Genomic DNA, 18,434 nt, shown 5'->3' with positions numbered 1-18,434 from the left:
TTTAGGTATTTAACGCGACGTGGGCATAAAGGAATGGCGAGGATGGAAAGCATGTTAGATACATTTAACCCCTTGTGGGGAAAAAACAACAGGCACTTATTTCGGGTAAAATAGGCGGACTCTGAAGCAATACTATCTAACGTCTACACACGCTGAGCTACTGTTGTTGTTGCAGCTAGCCGGGTGGATATGCTCACGAGGGGATTTTCAAAATAAGAGTATCACAATATGAATCGATCTTTTTACGTTGCATCGATCCTATTTGATTATTGATAATAGATCGATATATCGATCTGGATCGATGTATCGTCCCACCCCTATTAAGCACTATAGCAAAAATAAATAACAAATATACTGATTGATTGAACATTTTAATTAACAGATTGCAGAATGGGTACAATACAGTACGGCTCAATACACACAATTGTTAAGGGCATGCAGATCAGAGAAAGACTTTTGTCTTGTTTACATCAGGGTCCCCCATTTTCAATTCATGACATACACAACATACAGATATAAGAATATAATCTAATCATCTAAACAAATCTAATCATGACATTTAAGACATGCATGACATACAGATATATATATATATATCTGAGCACCTGAAGACTGCTATTAAACCAGGAAGTGCAGCACCCCTAGTAGCTACTTGACTTAAATACGATTCACCGTGGGTGCATTATTGTTGATAGACGGACAGTGTCAGGTCCTGGAGAAAGGACAGGCGATCATCTGATTTGATGCAACGTTAAAGCGGATGTTGTTCAAACTAGCTAGCTTTTCAGCTAATGCTATCATAACACCAGCAAGCAAAACACATCCCGTCCGAGCTCCCCGTCACACCACTCTGTCGGGACAATGGAATTTAAGAATGTGTATCTGCTGTTAAAATGACAAACAGCATCACACTTTAAAACACGTTCATTTTATAATCCTCACTCTCGGCAGGAGATAAATGACGTCATGGGATCGGAGGCTAGAATTTACGTGTACTCGCCGATACCAGCATTTTAGGCAGTATCGGCGGCATTTCCGATACTGGTATCGGTATCGGAACAACTCTAATCAAAACGTACACGGACCTACGTCTCACGTTGACTGAACTTGCTTGTGTTGCGTCGCTGTGTGTCAGACTCTGGATGCGTTCGAACACCCGCCCACCTCTACCTCTGATTGGCTTACCATTAGGCTTGGGCGGTATAATTTTTTTCACACAGTCATATTTTGATGACATAATACCCCGGTATACGGTATGACTTTCATTTTAATCAGCGGGGGGGGGGGGGGGGCAACCCGTGTTACCAAGTAAACAAATCATCGTTAGCTCTCAGTCTCAGAGTGGTAGTCAGAAGCCCGCACCGTTAGCATATAGCCTAGCCATGGCAGACTATTTGATTCCTTAAGGACTCGAAATTGCCTGGGTTTTGGTCATATGCTCCCGAAATGCTCACGCTGTTTGGCTACTTCTATGTGCAGTGAAAACTACTCGAATGCTTTATAACCTAGTCATTGATTCAGTTCAGGGTAATCTAAGATTAGCCACAGAGCTAACGCTAGTTAACGTGAGCTAACGCTAGCTAATCAAGCTCACAAGAGAGAGATAAACAGCTGACAGCGGATAGTACAGGACGGTACAAATACAATAAAAAAGCGGGTGGGGGCTGTTGTGTAAACCTTGTACTCTTTAGTTCACATATAATAAGAGACGGATTATTTGCTTGCTCCACTAGTAGTGCACCACAACAACACACACCAACTCTCGTCACAACGCTTTACGGTATTTTCACAGCACTGTCACAACATTACCGTAAAACGTGAACACCGTTGTGACCCACTCGCTTCACTAGTGAGGACTGGTCTCGCCCTCTGCACTACACTCAAAACTCTGTTTCACTGTAAAAGAAACTGAAGCGCATCTGTGATTTTGACGGTGACGGACGGTATTGATTTTCAATACCGTCTGGATTTCTAAATACCCTGGTATACCGTAATACCGTCATACCGCCCAAGCCTACTTACCATGACATTTTACTCAACCTCAGCCAATCGCGCACTGCCCACTAACCAAGGAAGAACAGTATGCCTCTCGGCACAGAGATCTGTCTGATGAAAAAAACAGCTTAAAGTTCAATCATAGTAACGGGCCGCATTTTTTGGCAGTAACGGTAACAGCGTTATTAAGATTGGAAGAGTAATCCGTTCGATTACTCGTTACTGAAAAAACTAACGCCGTTATTCCCATCACTGGTTCTCGGTCCCCAACCCTATGAGAGTATTATATATAGTAATAATAATACATGGTGATAATATACTAAGCTATTTATCATTTTTTCTCTCACTTTTTCTGTATTTTTGCTCCCATCCCAATTAAGTCGTTATGCCAATTCCCTTCCTGGTCGTTGCGCGCATTGTCCCACTGTCGGCCTAGGGAGGGTGTAGAACTACCACATGCCTCCTCCGATACATGTGGAGTCAGCCAGCCGCTTCATTTCACCTGACAGCGAGGATTCTCACTGGGGGAATGTAACGTGTGCGGAGGTTCACGCTATTTCCCTGAACAGGCGCCCCGACCGACCAGTAGAAAGCGCAGTTTATAACGACCAGGACACATTAGTGTGGTCACAATACTGGAATTTCGAACTTCGATACGATACCTTGAAAAGTATCGATATCATTTTCGATACCACAGGGAAAAAGGTTCAATCTTAACACATTGAGTGGCAGCGACGTCATATCTCGTTTTATTAGCCCCCCCACTGAGTGCAGACGACGATTATTATCGTTTTATTTTTTTATTAGCGATCTGAATTCATATTTCATCAACCGAGTCTCCCGTTGGTACAGCAGCCCCTGTAGGAGCTCAGAATGGAAAAAAAGTGCCCCCTATCGTCTATCCCTGTGTAACTGCAGGCAGTCGATTAGACTGACCTGGGATCTGTAGATCTGTAGAGGTGGAGCCAACTGGCTCCATTGTGCTGGCGATGGATCTGATGATGAGGGATCTGATCGCGAGACGGAAATCAGCCTGGAATATATATTTACAGCAGCCAATAATCCATCAAGCGTGATCGATATTTGGAATGGCGATCAGGAATTGGAATAATCTTTTTGGAGAACATCTGATCTAAGGTAAGGAGTCTATGTTACCAGTCTTGGGGTAATCGGAGCTGTATTCACTGAGATAACATTGTGTCCCCTATGTGTGATGTGGCTGTTTGGCTGCGATCGCTGATGAGGAAATAGTCGATTTTTCAGCTCGCATCTATAGCGTGCATACGTACACATATACCATCGATAATCTAGCGTTTATTTGAAAACGATTCATAAATAGGCCGAAAAATGACAACGTTTGTGTATTCTAGAATATTCCAGTAAATGTCTTTTATCACGGAATCTTTATATTTTCCTTGAAAACGAGGGCTTTTCAAAATGCTATAAAACGAAAATGAACCGATAAAAAAACAATCCGTTTCGACAATGTTGACTGCAAACGAGTCATTGATAAGAGACGGGCAGATTAGACACAGCCATAATTTAAAACATAGATTAGGCGTTTTTAGCGCTAACATTGAAGTGGGTGGCGGCATTCAAGGAGGTTCCGGGGCACCGAGCTCCGGCACGGAAAGTGTTCAAATGTAAAAAGATTTAATAAAATTATAAATGTTGCTTTTGTTGCTGGTTGATTCTCCTCAGCTTCTCTCTGGTACTACAAGAGAAGATAAATATAACAAAAAACTATCCGTTTCGACAATGTTGACTGCAAACGAGTCATTGATAAGAGACGGGCAGATTAGACACAGCCATAATTTAAAACATAGATTAGGCGTTTTTAGCGCTAACATTAAAGTGGGTGGCGGCATTCAAGGAGGTTCCGGGGCACTGAGCTCCGGCACGGAAAGTGTTCAAATCATGTAAAAATTAATAAAATTATAAATGTTGCTTTTGTTGCTGGTTGATTCTCCTCAGCTTCTCTCTGGTACTATAAGAGAAGATAAATATAACACTTTTAAAACCCTTTGTTTATCTTTAGATCACACATTAAAAATAACTGTTCATCTCACTTCAATCATTTTTATTGCAGAACATGGTATTTTCTCAAGCAGACAGATGTAAACACTAATCTGTGTTGCATGTACCTGACAAACTGAACCGTTTGTATTACAGTCATATTCCGACTTAACTGAATGCACATGTTTGTGTGTGTGGACTACTGTACTATTACAGGTATTGAAATGAACAATGCAACTTCCTTATACAAAAAAATAATAATTATGAATAATTACATATCGATATTTCGGGAAATGAGTATTATATAAAAAGAAGCAGGGAAGCTGGACCAGCACTCTCATTTTAATAGCAGCCTGAAGTGGAAACAAACATGTTTCGGAATTCTTATTCCTTCGTCAGTGTTATGGCTAGGAAATGAGTATTGAAACCGTTTTTAAATATTCAGAATCTATATGTATCGATATTTTTGACAACACTGTCTAGGACGCATACCCTGCCGGCTTCCCACCCGCTAGTAGGGACGACTGACCAAGCCGGAGGTACCGCTGACAGCTCTCTGCTGTGGTAGGCGAGTGCATTCTCCACTGCGCTACCCAGCCACACCCCTGCTATTTATCATTTTTGGCTGGTAAAATCTGCCTGGCTAGTAGTTTATTTTTTTTCTATCAGCCACCTTGGCTGGTAAGCCAAAAAGTTAATTTTGTTCCCTGCCATTAGCAAGCAAACACTAGGCTACAAGACGTCCAGTCGATAAAACAGAAAGTAGCCACCAGATGGTAACTTACATACAGTTCCATCATGAATTGAACAGTTAATTTCTTGGCTGAACAACTTCAATAAAACCTCGTCTTGCTCCCTCACCAAAAGTTGTTTCATTCCAAATTTCCACCCCAGCTCAGAAGTTAATATAAGTGCAACATGCAGCATGTGATTGGCTAATTTTTTTTTTCAAACTCAGTTATTGGTTGTGTTTACAAAGAAGCTTACATTTCATATCACACACTATATGCTCTCCTGCGACTTTCACCAGCAAAAAAACTAAAAAATTAAACAAATAGTGGTGATGTCACACTCACTGTAATGAGCTCACATGACCGCAGTAATGTGTTTTATCATCACAGCCCTAGTGTCAACACAGCTTAAACAGAGGCTACAGCTAGCAAAACAAAGCCCCTCCTCCTCCCTCTCTAACTCTGCATCTAATCGGGAGGTTAAAGTTCGGAAATATCCTGAGAAAGACTGAGAAAAACAAGCTGGCCTCTCCCTCTGTGTTCACCTGAACCACTGTTGCTAATCTAGTGAGAGAGACTTATCGTATTCCCTTCCAGGAGGCTGCAGGTCCGTTGTGTGTGTGTACACTCACTGGGCCTCTATCTGGGGAGGCCTGCCATCATCTATCTCGGGGTGGAGAGAGAGCCAGCAGCCATGTTGCTACTTCAGCCTGCACACCAATAGGCTTCTTAGGACGCCAAGCGGAATCTTCTTTAGAGATGCCATTTTGAAAAGGGCCGTGTTGTGTGGTTGTGCATTATCGAACTGGGAGGCTTCAATGAGCATACCAGGAGTTGGGGGGGGGGGGGGGGGGGTAGGCTGCTGCTGAAGCCTTCCTGTGCCAACAATACAGACCCCCTAATCTGACAGGCACTGTTTATTTAGCCCCAGCAAAGCTTTTCACACTTAATAAAGCTGTGACACCGGGGGCTGAATGACATCCCTGAACCAATCCTTACCCCATAGAGGCCGCAGAGTATTGACTGGGGGCTTGGAGAGGAAAGGGTTCTCTAGTTTGTGCTACTAACCAATAGGCTACAATGGTGGCACATCAACTTCTGCCAATCCAATCTGCTACCTAACCCACATACTAGCCTAGTATACTCATTTCATATTACATAAATACATTGCAGCAGCCTATTGAATAAAAAAAAGTGAGCCACGTCGAATTGATTAAAAGAAGCGAGACATACTGGACAGATTTCTCTACAGAGCTGCTAGATCTGTCAAGTGATCTCAGCGGTAAAGTCCAAGATACCACTTGAGTGACAAGTGAACCCCCCCGTTGCCAGTCACTCCCAGTGCTGCCAACAACTAGAATCCCAATCGTGGGCGTTGCCTGGCAACAATGACCAGGCCAAGCAATCAATCACAGAGACTTCCGGACGTGTGAGGGTAAGGCAGCAGAGAGAGCCTCGGCTAAAAGGCTTAGGCATAGGACAAACAAAAACAGTGAATACGACAGGAGATCGACTGGACGTGGGGGTAAAGAGGGCTGGTGGAGAGAAAACAGGCTGTCTGACTCATTTCATTTCACCCTCCACTGCTGAAGGATAGTGGGGGACTTAGAATGCCAATGCTACCAGGAAGTAGCCCATGATGTATGGTGGGTCAGATCAAGTTGACAGTTTTTACTATGCAGTAAAAAAGAACTCAAGAATAGCAGTCATTGGTTGCGATGCACAACCAGAAATGGGAGCAGACAACTGATCTGCTGACTATCAGGAAGTGTGGCGATGAAAATATTAAGTATCTGGAACAAAAAACAGCAATGCAATGAATAGAACCAGCAAGGTTAACAATTTAGATGTATGGGTAAAAATGTGAGGTAATAATTAATTCAACTCAAGTGAATTTTTTTTTGTTTAGAAAAAAAATATAAACATTAGCATACATAGAGGCCCCAAATTTGTAATGTGATTCAGATGTAGGCTAAACTGACCAGGCTACACTATCCAGGGAAATCTAAGCTTCCATGACTAAACAATCGGCATGGGAACTTAACACCAACCTTCAGCCATTATGCTGGTAGAGGCCTTGGCTGCGATGTGGCGGCCACTAGCAGATACCCTAACAGGCCCCTCCCTAAAATAGTGAAAAGTAGCTGCTGAGTTTTGGGAATCCACCAGTGGGCCAGTGGATGAAACGATTCCTGAAGGTCAAAACACAGACGACTACATCAGACACTCAGGAGGATACAGGCTGGGCTAGTTAAGTACTACAGCGTCATCAGTAATCTGACCTATGCACTTGGCAACCCACTCCTCAGGTTGAAGGCTGATGGGGGAGTTAAAAACCTGTCTGTGGAGCTTGGGAAAGAATGGCACCCCGCTGCTTAGCCAACACGGTGCCGCAGGCGGGCAGGAAGACATGGCTCATCAGTCATCCGAGGGCATTTCTAACCCTTAGCACAAGCCCCGACTGGTTAGCACCAACAGGTGGGAGGAGGAACAACACCCTTAAGATGGCTTGGCCATGACGGGAAGCAGAGCAGAGCCTACAGTTGGTAGCTTGCCTACTCACAGATCCCAACACTCACTGCCTTCACCACAAAGCAAACCCGACTGGCTGAAAGGCCTGTGTGGGCAGGGAGAGGTGGGAGGGGGGGTGACAGCTGACCTTTAGCGAAAAACAAAAAAAGCTTTCACTTGGCAAAGCCCTAGCTGAGAGGAAGGCTTGCAGCACCAGTCCCATGAGGGGCCTCTTTCTGGGTGAAGGTGAGCATAATACCTGCTAGCGGGACCTCATGTGTGCGACACACTTGTCTGACATCTACATTCCTTCTCCCCCTGCAGCTGCTGGGCTGTAATTCAGTGAGCCGGGCAGACATTGAAGAAATTGGCAGCAGACAAGAGGCCTGTTGTGGATTGCTTAACATGAAATAGCGTACATCCGCCCATCAGTGTTGTTGTTATCAGTGTCAGACACTCATACGAGAATATATTGCAACACCTGTCCTAATAATACTGAGCACTGGTCAGCAAATAGCCAAACAACATGGAGGCAAACGACAAACAATAACATAATGGCAGCTTCAGGTTTCAGAACCAGCGGACAATTTTCCAGTTTCTGCAGCACACAAGCGAGGGCTAATCAGGCTGGTGACATAACTGAACGGGAGTTGCCCTGTGTTCATCAAACAGAAACTAAATGAATTTCACAGGAAGCCAGCCATGACGACACCTCTTCCTCCCATGTCACACAAGCCTGCGCATCTGTTGACACCTGCATGTGCGAAAGGCAGCCAACACCACGAGTCCCTTGGTTTTTCGCCCTGCGCCAAATGTGTCCCACCCTGAAGCATTATCTCGCTATGCTGTGCAGCATGTTTCTCTGGCCTTGAAAAAATAAAAACAAGGACAAAACACAGAGCGGCTTGTCACTTGTCCAAACATCTAAAACAACAGGCATATCACACAAACCAGGATTGTGGTAGAGATATTTTCATGCCCTTTGGGGGGGTGCCCCCCCCCCCCCAAAAAAACCACCGATTCATAGTCAATTTAGTCATACATTAACATGACTTCTTCTAGGTCAGTAATAGCTTCAGAATGTCACTTGATACAAAGCCATGGCCTACCATCTCCCTCTCCCTTGTTTCATTTGAATGTATCCACATTGCAGGATAACAAAGGGGAATTCTAGGCATTCACTATGATAATTAAACTAGGTGCATTCCTGGGAAGCCCACTCCCCCTCCTGCAGGTGGACGAGTGCCACGAGTAGCGCCAACTGAAACCCTACATAGGACAGAGCTCATTGGTATTTCAGCGTCACAGAACATGCTCAAGATAGAGGGATGCTGGCAGACAGCCAGGGCACAAAGTATGTGCAACAGCCTTGGATGGTTAGGTGATGGAAGGCCGTCGACAATGTTATAGCAATGGATAGACAGGCAAACGAAACAGAAGGAGGCTTAACCAGTTGAATGGAGGCGGCGAGCTCCTCAAGACACAAGCCGTGGGTAATGATGAGGGCTGGCAGCGCCCCTAAAACAAAAGACTGCTTGTCCTGGTGTGCCCCGTCAATACAAGCTAGTGACCCAGGAGGCAGTAGCGCAGAGCACCCTTATTAGATTTCTGACTCGTTGAAATTCTTCACAGTTACTTTGTGGCAGGAGAAGCCCCTACATTTCACCTCAACAGTAGGCCTATTTTGACAAAGTCTAGGAAAAATCAGTCACTGGAGTGAACAAACTGTACTATTCCGGTGGTTAGGGCAGGGCTTAGCCCTACCCCTAGATTTGGCTCAACATTGTAATCCTTCCTTGCACGTCTCTGTGGTGGAATGATCAAATAATGCCAACGAGGGAGAGGGTTTTTTTTTAATTAGGAATTAAAAAAAAAAGCACAAGGATTAGGCATTGGGTGCCGTCAAACTGTCCAACCCCAGTGTCTGGTACATACTATAAACCTCAATGGATTGCAGCAGAGATATCCAGGTAATTATCTCGCCTGCACTTGTGCCCCCCCTCCTCCCCGTCCAAGCTCACAGAGGAGTTGCATGTTCAAGCAAATGGCATGGAAGAATACAGGCGTAAAAAAAGAACAATGCCTTCCAGAACCAGACAGAAGATGGTCGTACCGTCGACGTCGTGGCATAGAAAGCCCATCTGCACAAAAAAACAGGGGCACTTAAGGACCTGGCAACTCCTAATTAACCTCTTGCCATGATTTGCCAAAAGGCTGGTGTGATTCCATTTGGGGGAAATAACATATTGCGGGCATGTTGGGTGTAAACGCTGCCAAGAGAGGGGTGTTTATTGGGCTATGCTTTGGTTTGTACTGCGTTACAATTAAATCGTTTATTGTTGACTAAACTGGTGATAATACAACGCCGTAACGTGTCAACCGTGACGTTTCTTCCAATATATATCGGTAGTTTTAGCTAACAACTGGTTAGGTAAATAAATAGGTTATTATTAGCATATCATTTCCCGGTCATGCTAAACTTTGTAACACATATTTTCGTTAACAAGCTAACGTTAGCCACAGTTATGCGGTCTGAGCCAGGAGGATAGCTCATCATAATGTTAAGACGAGCTTCCTAACAATACAATTTAGTTGGCAGAAATATCCCAATATAACCCATGCATATTTTCTACGTTACTTCCATGTAATTCTTCCGACCATTAATGTCCCGTGCAGCAGGTAAACGCGAAGGCGTGCACGGTGCTAACGTTAGCTTAGCCGGGCTCGGTCATGTTGAGCCTCCAACCCCCCATTCTGATCCAACTCCACCCAAACCCCCTCCCCCATGTCCCCCACCCCGACACACACAGAAACAGCTTCACTTTTACACATGTGTATACCTGGAGTGAGTCTGTGTTCACCTCCAATGGCCTGAGGAGACATGGAGTGCGACGGGCTATCGCCTGGCGGACGGAGGTTGCATCTCTGCGGGGACGGAGTGCTCGGAGTCCCCGGTAGTGGGTTGCACCTCCTCCGCTTCGGAGACTGGGGACTGAGGAGGGCCTCAAACTCCATCGACCGCTTTAACGTAGCTCCACAAGCCATGGTGGCGAAATACAAAAAAATAAAGAAATGTGATCGGGGAAAAGGCCGACCCGGAAAAAAAAGCAGGGTTTAATAACGCTGACAATGTTTATGATAAGCTTTTTCCTCGAATTTCTCGGGCCTTCCTTTCTCTTCTCACAACAAGGGCTTTTCTCCACTGGAGGAACGTTAGTGACAAACTGACTGCCTGCTGATTCTTTACAGCGTCACAATGGCGGACCCTACCATTCAGGCAAACAAGGGGGTGTTCAAATATCTACACTAGATTGCTTCCCTATATACTTTCGCTCATTGGCAATGTAAATACTATCAAAACGCGATGGACATCTTAACATAAAGTATTATTCGGAACAAGTGTATATTTGACCATTGGGCGACGGGCGTACAATTTTAGCATTCGTGGTGTTGAGTTGTAACCCTATGGTTGATGACGATTGCTTTTTTTTAAGGTTCTCGAGGAGTCTGATCGTTTGACAGGTAAATGGGTAGATAATCAATTAACCCTATAGCCAGTTTGGAATTCACACTCCAAAAAAACAGGTTTGTACGTCTGTATAATATGTATGAGAAGCAGCAACCACGGGCAGGCTCACTGTATGTCTTATCAATACAAATACAAATTTCAATCTCACCCTTTGTAAGCAGCCTACACTATCGGAAATAATACAGCCACTGTTGCTGCATGACAGATCAGATGATGATAATAATAATACATAATACACTTTATTTGTATAACATCTTCCATACGAAAAAATGCAGCTGAAAGTGCTTTACATTTAAAAATATAAACAGGAAAGACTAATTAAATAATAAATAAAAAAAAAACAGCAGGTAAAGATCAAATGCTTAGCGTTACAGTGAAATCAAGACATTTGAAAGACCAATTATTAAAAAAGACATTTAACGGCATAAAAGGTCATAAAAAAAACAGCATGTGGGACTCCATGTGAAGCACATCATGAGAAGTAGTGCTAGAAAAAGGCCATGTTAAAGAGATGCGTTTTAAATGCCATTTAAAAATGTCAACAGAGCCTGCCTTAATATCTATGGGTCAGCTGTTCCACGGTTCGGGAACGTAGCTGAAAAAAGCTGCATGTCCAACTTTCTTTTAGGTGGAGTTTTGAGTAACTAGAAAAGCAGCAGTAGAGGATCTAACTGCTCGTGAAGGAACATAAAACAACAGGGAAGCTGTGATGTAGGCCAGTCCTAAGCTGGTCCCAAGCCGCTGAGAGATTTGTATAGCAGAAGGAGCCAGTGCATAGCTAAGACTGGAGTGATGTGTTCTCTCTTCTTTGTTTCTTTTGTTAGCAGTCTGCAGCAGAGTTCTGGATACAAGTTCTGCAGAAAGTGCACTACAATATTGTAGTCTACTTGAAATGAAAGCATGAATAAATATTTCAGCATTTTGCTGGGTCAGGAATTACCTTACTTTGGCAATGTTTCTGGGGTGAAAGAATGCCACCTTGGTCACAAAAGTGAAGTTGGAGTCTAAAATAGCAACCAGACTTGTTACTTCTGGTTTGATCCAGCGTATCAAATTACCAAATGTTTTAAGCAGCTCATCCGTTTGGATTTGGGGCCAACTAATATAATTTCTGTCTTATCCTCATTTAGTTTTAGAAAGTTATTATCCCTCTATTTATTTATTGCAGACAGGCAGGCAGTGAGGGAGCAGGCATCTACATCACTTGGCTCAACAGATATGTGCAATTGTGTATCATCCGTGTAGCTATAGAAGCTAACATTATGTTCCCTGATGATATTGCCTAAGCATGTATAGTGAACAGAGGGGCAAGGCAGCTCCCTTGTGCAACACCAAAGGCTTTTGTCGTGTTTTGACACATGGTCCCCAAGACTAACATAACATTTTCCTCCTGTATTGTATGTTAGGAGCCAATTTAGAACACATTCGGAGAGGCCAACCCAGTTCTCAAGGCAGTTTAAAATATTTTCATGGTCTACTGTGTCAAATGCTGCTCTTAAATCTAAGAGAACCAGAACTGAAACCTTTTTAGTCAGTGAGTCCCAGATCATTAACGTTAGGTTATAACTATAACCAAGTTCTGTTAATTAGGGGTGACGCTTGGCATCACTCTGCACTATCTCGCGTACGTGCACGCGCACTGAATAAATTCCACAAATGTACCTTTAATACCAGTATTAGTCTGACCACACCCCTCATCAGCTTACCTTCATAAGCAGGTGTGTGGTCACCTGCTCTCCTCCTTCCCAAGCTTTCACCACAAGGTGAGGTCAAGGGCCGCAGCGGCCGTCGGATGCCAAGCGTCACCCCTAATTAACAGAACTTGGTTATAGTTATAACCTAACGTTCTGTCTCATTAGGGGCTCTGCTTGGCATCACTCTGCACAAAGGGAGGCCAAGCGGAGCCACTGGCCGACAAATACACCCTGCTGAAGGCCCCCCACAACCAACAGAACAGGCCGAGCCCCCCCGACCCCCCCTAATGGAGGGCACCCTCCCTATCAGAGGTTTACCGAGAGGGCGACGGACCCGACCGCGCGAAGAGGCACTCAAGCAACTCAACGCACAGGGTGAGCAGACCGTGGCTTGACCAACTCAACGCACAGGGTGAGCAGACCGTGGCTTGACCCCACGACTACACCCACGCACAACCCGCATGCCACCCGGGAACGAACGTAGGGAACAACCTCGTTACTGCCCCCAGAATCACGGGATCAAGGGCAAACCCAACCCCGTGGCAAGGCCGTAGCAGCGGAGCGCGAAGGAAGACCCAGACCCACCAAAAGGACTGGACTCCCTGGAATGGGGGCCCGGAGAAGTCCATGATGCCAGCATCAAGACCCCACCAGGTGGGCACTTAGTGACCCCGCCCCCCACATCGCCAGCGTATTCGGACAAAGGCCCCTCAGCCAAGCGGGCCCTGTCCTCCCCAACAGTACACCGCCTGGCACACTGGCCCTGCAACAGGCAGACAGCATGGTCGTAACACACAAGAGTTAACCAACGGAAGCAGGCAGTGCACCGGGAAAAAAGACCAGGCAACAGGCTGTCAACCCAAGCCTGGAGACTGCGGACGAGACAGGCGCCAGAAAGGACAGCTGAACACAGCCGCCCCGGCGGAAGGGGCGTATGCTGGCGTTGTCGCATAACCAAGCCTCCACAGAGAAGGCTGATACGATCGGCAGATGTCATGAACGTGCAGGGGCACCCTCAACCGGAGAAACCGGGAGTTGACACTGCAGCAACACACCAGAGAACCAACCACCCAGGCATTACCCTATGCAATGGTTGGTCCCATAACCCCTCAGGAAAGAAACCCCAAAACACACTGCCGCAGCCCGCGTTCCGGTTTCCAACAGGGCTATCCCGGGCCTACGGGTCAACGAGACATTACCCCGGACCGGGCCCGGTGATACGGGGAGCACAGGGTCCCCCGAGGAGGCTAAAACCACCCCAACAGGCCCCTCTTCGCCAAGCGCAAGAGAAGAGCGTAAAAAATGGAAGACCAGCCCCAGCACCCCGCACTTGGTATTCCCAGGAGGTCACCCAACCAAGTACCAACCAAGACCAACCTGCACAGCGGCCGAGATCCGACGAGATCGGGCGCGTACAGGTTGGCACGGCCGTAAGCCATTACGACAGTGCAGAATACAACGTACCCAACAAGGGTTCCATAACGCTCAACCCTGTGACACCCGGACCGACCTAGCATTTTTTCCCCCTGAAAAAAGCCCAAGTCCCTCAGGGTACCAGAACAGCAGATCTGCATCCCCGGCGGACAACGGGTGTAACTGACCTGGACCAGCGCGACCAGAACCAGTCCTGTGCCCTAACCACGCCGACCTGCCAACCCCAGGAGAAGGGGCAGATATGCGTGTTGAGCCTAAAACATAAAAAGAAGGCCCACCCAGACGTTTCGGTACGAACCGCGCCCGGCGGCCCACCCCCAGGGCGTGAGACCCTTCCCCATATGTCCAGACCCATTCCGTTATCATCCCCTGACATGAACGGGAACCCATCGACAACCACACAGGGTGTCGGAAGAGGAAAAACCCCCATCCCAATTGCTTCATAAAAACGCTGTTTTAACCCCAAGCAATCAAGGCGCGCCAGTCAGCTAATGTCCAACAGAACATCCTGAGCTAGCACTATGTGTCCGTTTTGACATACCCACATCAACAATAGGCTGTTCAGACCACCTTATTGAATCCCCAAGACGCCCAGGGGAACGACAAGAGGGGCGAGATGCAATCAACTCCATGAATGAATGAATGAAAAACTTTACCAAACAGATTGCAGAAAGGGTACAACCCAGTACGGCAATACACACAATTGGTTAAGGGGAGGCAGACCTGAGAAAGACGTTAGTCTTGTTTCCATCAGGGACCCTCATTTCCAATCCATATAGACACATCCAACTCTTTATAATAATAAAGAAAAAGCATCACCTGTATGACCCAACTGCACAGCTGGGAGTAAAAAACCTGTTTTCACATGATTTTAATCCAGTCACTCTTTTTAATCAGAGTGTAAGACCCTCCCAGAAACACCTTCCCACATGAGTTCATAGTCATGAAAAAGATATGCCAACTGTGAGTCACGTGACCAACCGACTCAAGTTTACACATAAATCGGGCGCAGCAGAACTGTGAGCCCTACGCCCTAACTCGACACCTTTAAGACACCTCAACTCATGGAAGGCGTCGCCATAGCAACACCGCTACAACGGGCGGGGAAATCTGCCGGCTCCTGTCATGTAATAGGAGTCGGTAGAATAACACCCCCCCCCCCCCCCCCCTGCCAAGACGTCCCACCGGCTTGGCCCTGACTGGCTCAGCAGAAGAGATCAAAAATCCCCTAAACCAATCAAGTGGGAAAAGCAGGGGTTTATTCGACACCCCCTCCCGAAAAACACTCTTCTTACCCTACACACAGAAAAACAACCGTAGCCATCTTGAAAACCTCCGGTAGAAAGCAATGCATAGCATAAGCTAATACAATGCCTGCTACCCACAAATGTGTACAGGATTTTACAACAAAGGCAGATTCATATATACACAACCCCACCATATGAATTGTTTGAAGAAACACACAGTTTGTTCGGCCAAAACACAGTCCCCCTTATATCGGGGAACTTTTTTTATTAACTAAAAAGTGTTCTAAGGCACAAAATCATAGAGGGGCCGGGGAGGGTGTAGAGGAGAGGGGACACAGAGGGGAAAAGTCACTCAACGGCGTCTGCCACCTCGCACCGCTCGAGTCTTGCCACCCCGAGGAGCCCCGGAGGGACGGTAGGTTACAGTCTGCTGGACACGACGTTCCCTACCGTCTCCTCTGGTCGTGGATGGGCCGGCGGTGGCAGAAGCGCCGTTTCGTCCCCTGGCCCTCTTGGCAGGGCCAGCAGCGGCGGCGGAGGCAGTGGTAGCGGCGACGGAGACAGCTCGACGTCGCGGAAGCCTTCTGACTCCACCGGCAAGGACGGGAGGGCGGAAAATGGGGTTGGAGAATGGACCTCTCCTCTGCCATCTCTCTGCATGTTGAGGTCATCAACCGCAGGGCCTTCCCGAATAGGCCAGCGTCGGAGAGGGCGGCCGTCAGAAGAGGAGCTCTCTTCTTCTCTGGCACACGGGCCTGCTCCAGCCAAAGGTGACGCTGGCCCAGGGTGGCCAGGGCGCGCACTTTCCCCATGGCTATGGCCAGCACCTGGGAAAGGTGCAGGACAGCTCCCGCAGCCTGGGTGATCTGATCGCATTTCACCTCGTTCAGATCCGTGCCGCCCGTCATTATCCCCGATACAAATCTAGCCAGGTGGGCGATGTTAGACGCCGCAGCCTGCGATTGTGTACCAGCGATGAATGACTGGTCACCCCAATAAGCCAATCGCCTAGCCGATTTCCCCTGGAGGACCGGCTTGCATAGGGGTTCCCACACCATATCCGGACAGAGGAGCGCGGCCATCGGACTGTCAAGCCGAGGCACGCCCTCCCCCATACCTTTGACTAACCCCGACACCCGCGTAACTGGTACGTAGGCGGGAGTTAGTCCCATGATGTTGGACACTGCCTGACCCCGACGAACATAGGCCCCCATCGATGGGAAAAATGGGTAGACAACGTCCACCCCTCTCACTGGGGGACGCTGCCAGGGATGGCCTATGAGGTCATCAGGGACAGGTGCAGGCAATGGCAGCGGCAGCGGCACGCCGTTTGCGGTGGCGGCTACCGCCATGAGCTCGGGAAACAAGGCCCGCAGTTCCCCCTGCGAACCTTCCTCCACCGACCCCGCATCCCTCACATGCAGCAGGCTGCGACTGGTCAAGGAGCCACAGTCTGATGTGGCCGACAGTAGGGCATCCTGCTGATGAGGCCAAGGTGGTTCCTCGACATCCTCGAACAGGGCGCCCCATGGAGCCATTTCCCCCCCCTCCGGGGTCTCCTGAGGAGGGATACTCTCCTCCACGGGGCCATCATACAAAAACCTGTCCGCCTCGTCCATGAAGTCCTCAGTTTCCATTGGAAATCCAGAGCCGGACGCATCTTCGCTGGTCTCCAGCAGTTCCCCAAACCCAGGCCGTTCGCGCCTGCACGCTACCATCTTGCGACGTGAACGGGCAGACGCGAAAAGTTTGCGTCGCAAATCCCCTGGCTCCAAGACAACCCCCCGTTCACCAACGGGCGATTCCCCGGAACCAGAGGAACCAGAGTCGAGATCAGGCCATCGCCGGAGCGACGGCACCGACTCCTCGGCTCTTCGGTGAGGCAAACTATCCACCGGCTGCCTCCTGGGCTGGGTCGGCAACCACGAAAGTGGCAACAGCCCAGCACCAAGGCGCACGACGGAGGCGGGAATGGAGAACCGCTGGTGAAGAGTAGGTCTAGCGGGTCTACTCTCCGCGGAATACATTATGACCCAACTTTTTCTTGTACAACAGATGTGAGAGAAGAAAAAATTAAGCACAATGTAAACTCGTCACAACTCTTTTCAACTAACAACACGTCAAGTGGGGTACTACCAGGCACTTCCTTGTGGTGAAAGCGAGAAGGAGGAGAGCAGGTGACCACACACCTGCTTATGAAGGTAAGCTGATGAGGGGTGTGGTCAGACTAATACTGGTATTAAAGGTACATTTGTGGAATTTATTCAGTGCGCGTGCACGTACGCGAGATAGTGCAGAGTGATGCCAAGCAGAGCCCCTAATGAGACAGAACTATCTTTGTGAGAGCAGTCTGTATGCAATGATTAGCTCTGAAACTTGATTGAAATCTCTCTAGAAAGTTGTTTATATGGTGGAAAACAATCTTCTAAAGTATCTTGTTTAAAAGTGGATGGTTTGATATGGGCCTATAATTGCTTAGAATTCCACAGTCTAGATTAGGCTTCTTCAGTAGAGGTTTCAGGACAGCAGTTTTGAAGGCCTCAGGACAAACTCCAGTTTCAAGGGATGTGTTAATAATCTTCAGGACAGAGTTTGAGATAGGCTACTATTGAAAACACCCTTAAAAGTGGAAAAGGGATGGCGGCTACGTGGCGTAGTGGGCAAGGCGCTCGCCACGAATGACGGAGACGCTGGGCTTGCCTGTTCGAGCCCAGCACTCCACATTGCTTTCAGTTTAGCTGGCCGTCCATACTAATACACATTGGCCGTATTAGGGGGTGGGAAACTGATGGGTGGGGATCGGGCGTTGTGGACAGCGACTCCTACAGGTCGGTTGGTGCGCCTGCGCAGTAGAATCAAGAAGTGTCGGGGGCAGCGTGAGCCTCCCACGCGTTACTCCTCGCCACTGAGAGATCGAGCTGCGCAGGTGAAAAGATGCGACTGCTGTTACCTCAAGTACCGGAGGGGACTTGTGCTATGTATGACTTAGTCCACATTGCAGCCGGCTTGTGGGAGGCAAGAAACAGCGTTCGTGACAGGGGAGGGTTGAATTGGATGATACGAAATTGGGATAGGAGAAAATATAGAAAATGGGAGAAAAAGTGGACAAAAAAAAAGTGGAAAAGGGACCAGGTCGAGACAACAGGACGACAGTTTTCTCAGAGTATTTTTTTAAATATTTGTACAGCTTATATTGGTCATGCAGGACAGACAGAGGAGAGGGCAAACAGGAGGAGATGTGGGGAAGACATGCAGCAAATGTCACCGGGAGCGGGAG

At 47.5% G+C, this 18,434-nt stretch overlaps 1 protein-coding gene across 2 annotated transcripts in view; it reads right to left on the bottom strand.

The window, feature by feature from the left end:
- akirin1 (akirin 1) overlaps positions 1–10,459 on the bottom strand; it is a 31,795-nt gene extending 21,336 nt beyond the window's left edge. Inside the window, exon 1 of one of the 2 annotated variants that reach the window (XM_084336178.1) lies at positions 10,094–10,459. In XM_084336178.1, the coding sequence (XP_084192304.1) occupies positions 10,094–10,298 (205 nt within the window). In that variant the 5' untranslated portion in view covers positions 10,299–10,459. The remainder of the gene's footprint in view (positions 1–10,093) is intronic. The other variant, XM_084336179.1, reaches the window with a different exon arrangement.
- Between the last annotated feature and the right edge of the window lie 7,975 nt (positions 10,460–18,434).

Source organism: Notolepis coatsorum, assembly GCF_963971535.1.
Source record: "Notolepis coatsorum genome assembly, chromosome: 19".
In the NCBI taxonomy this organism is placed as follows: Eukaryota; Metazoa; Chordata; class Actinopteri; order Aulopiformes; family Paralepididae; genus Notolepis; species Notolepis coatsorum.
Note: the sequence above shows the minus strand (reverse complement) of the source record. Positions and strands in the feature narration are given on the sequence as shown.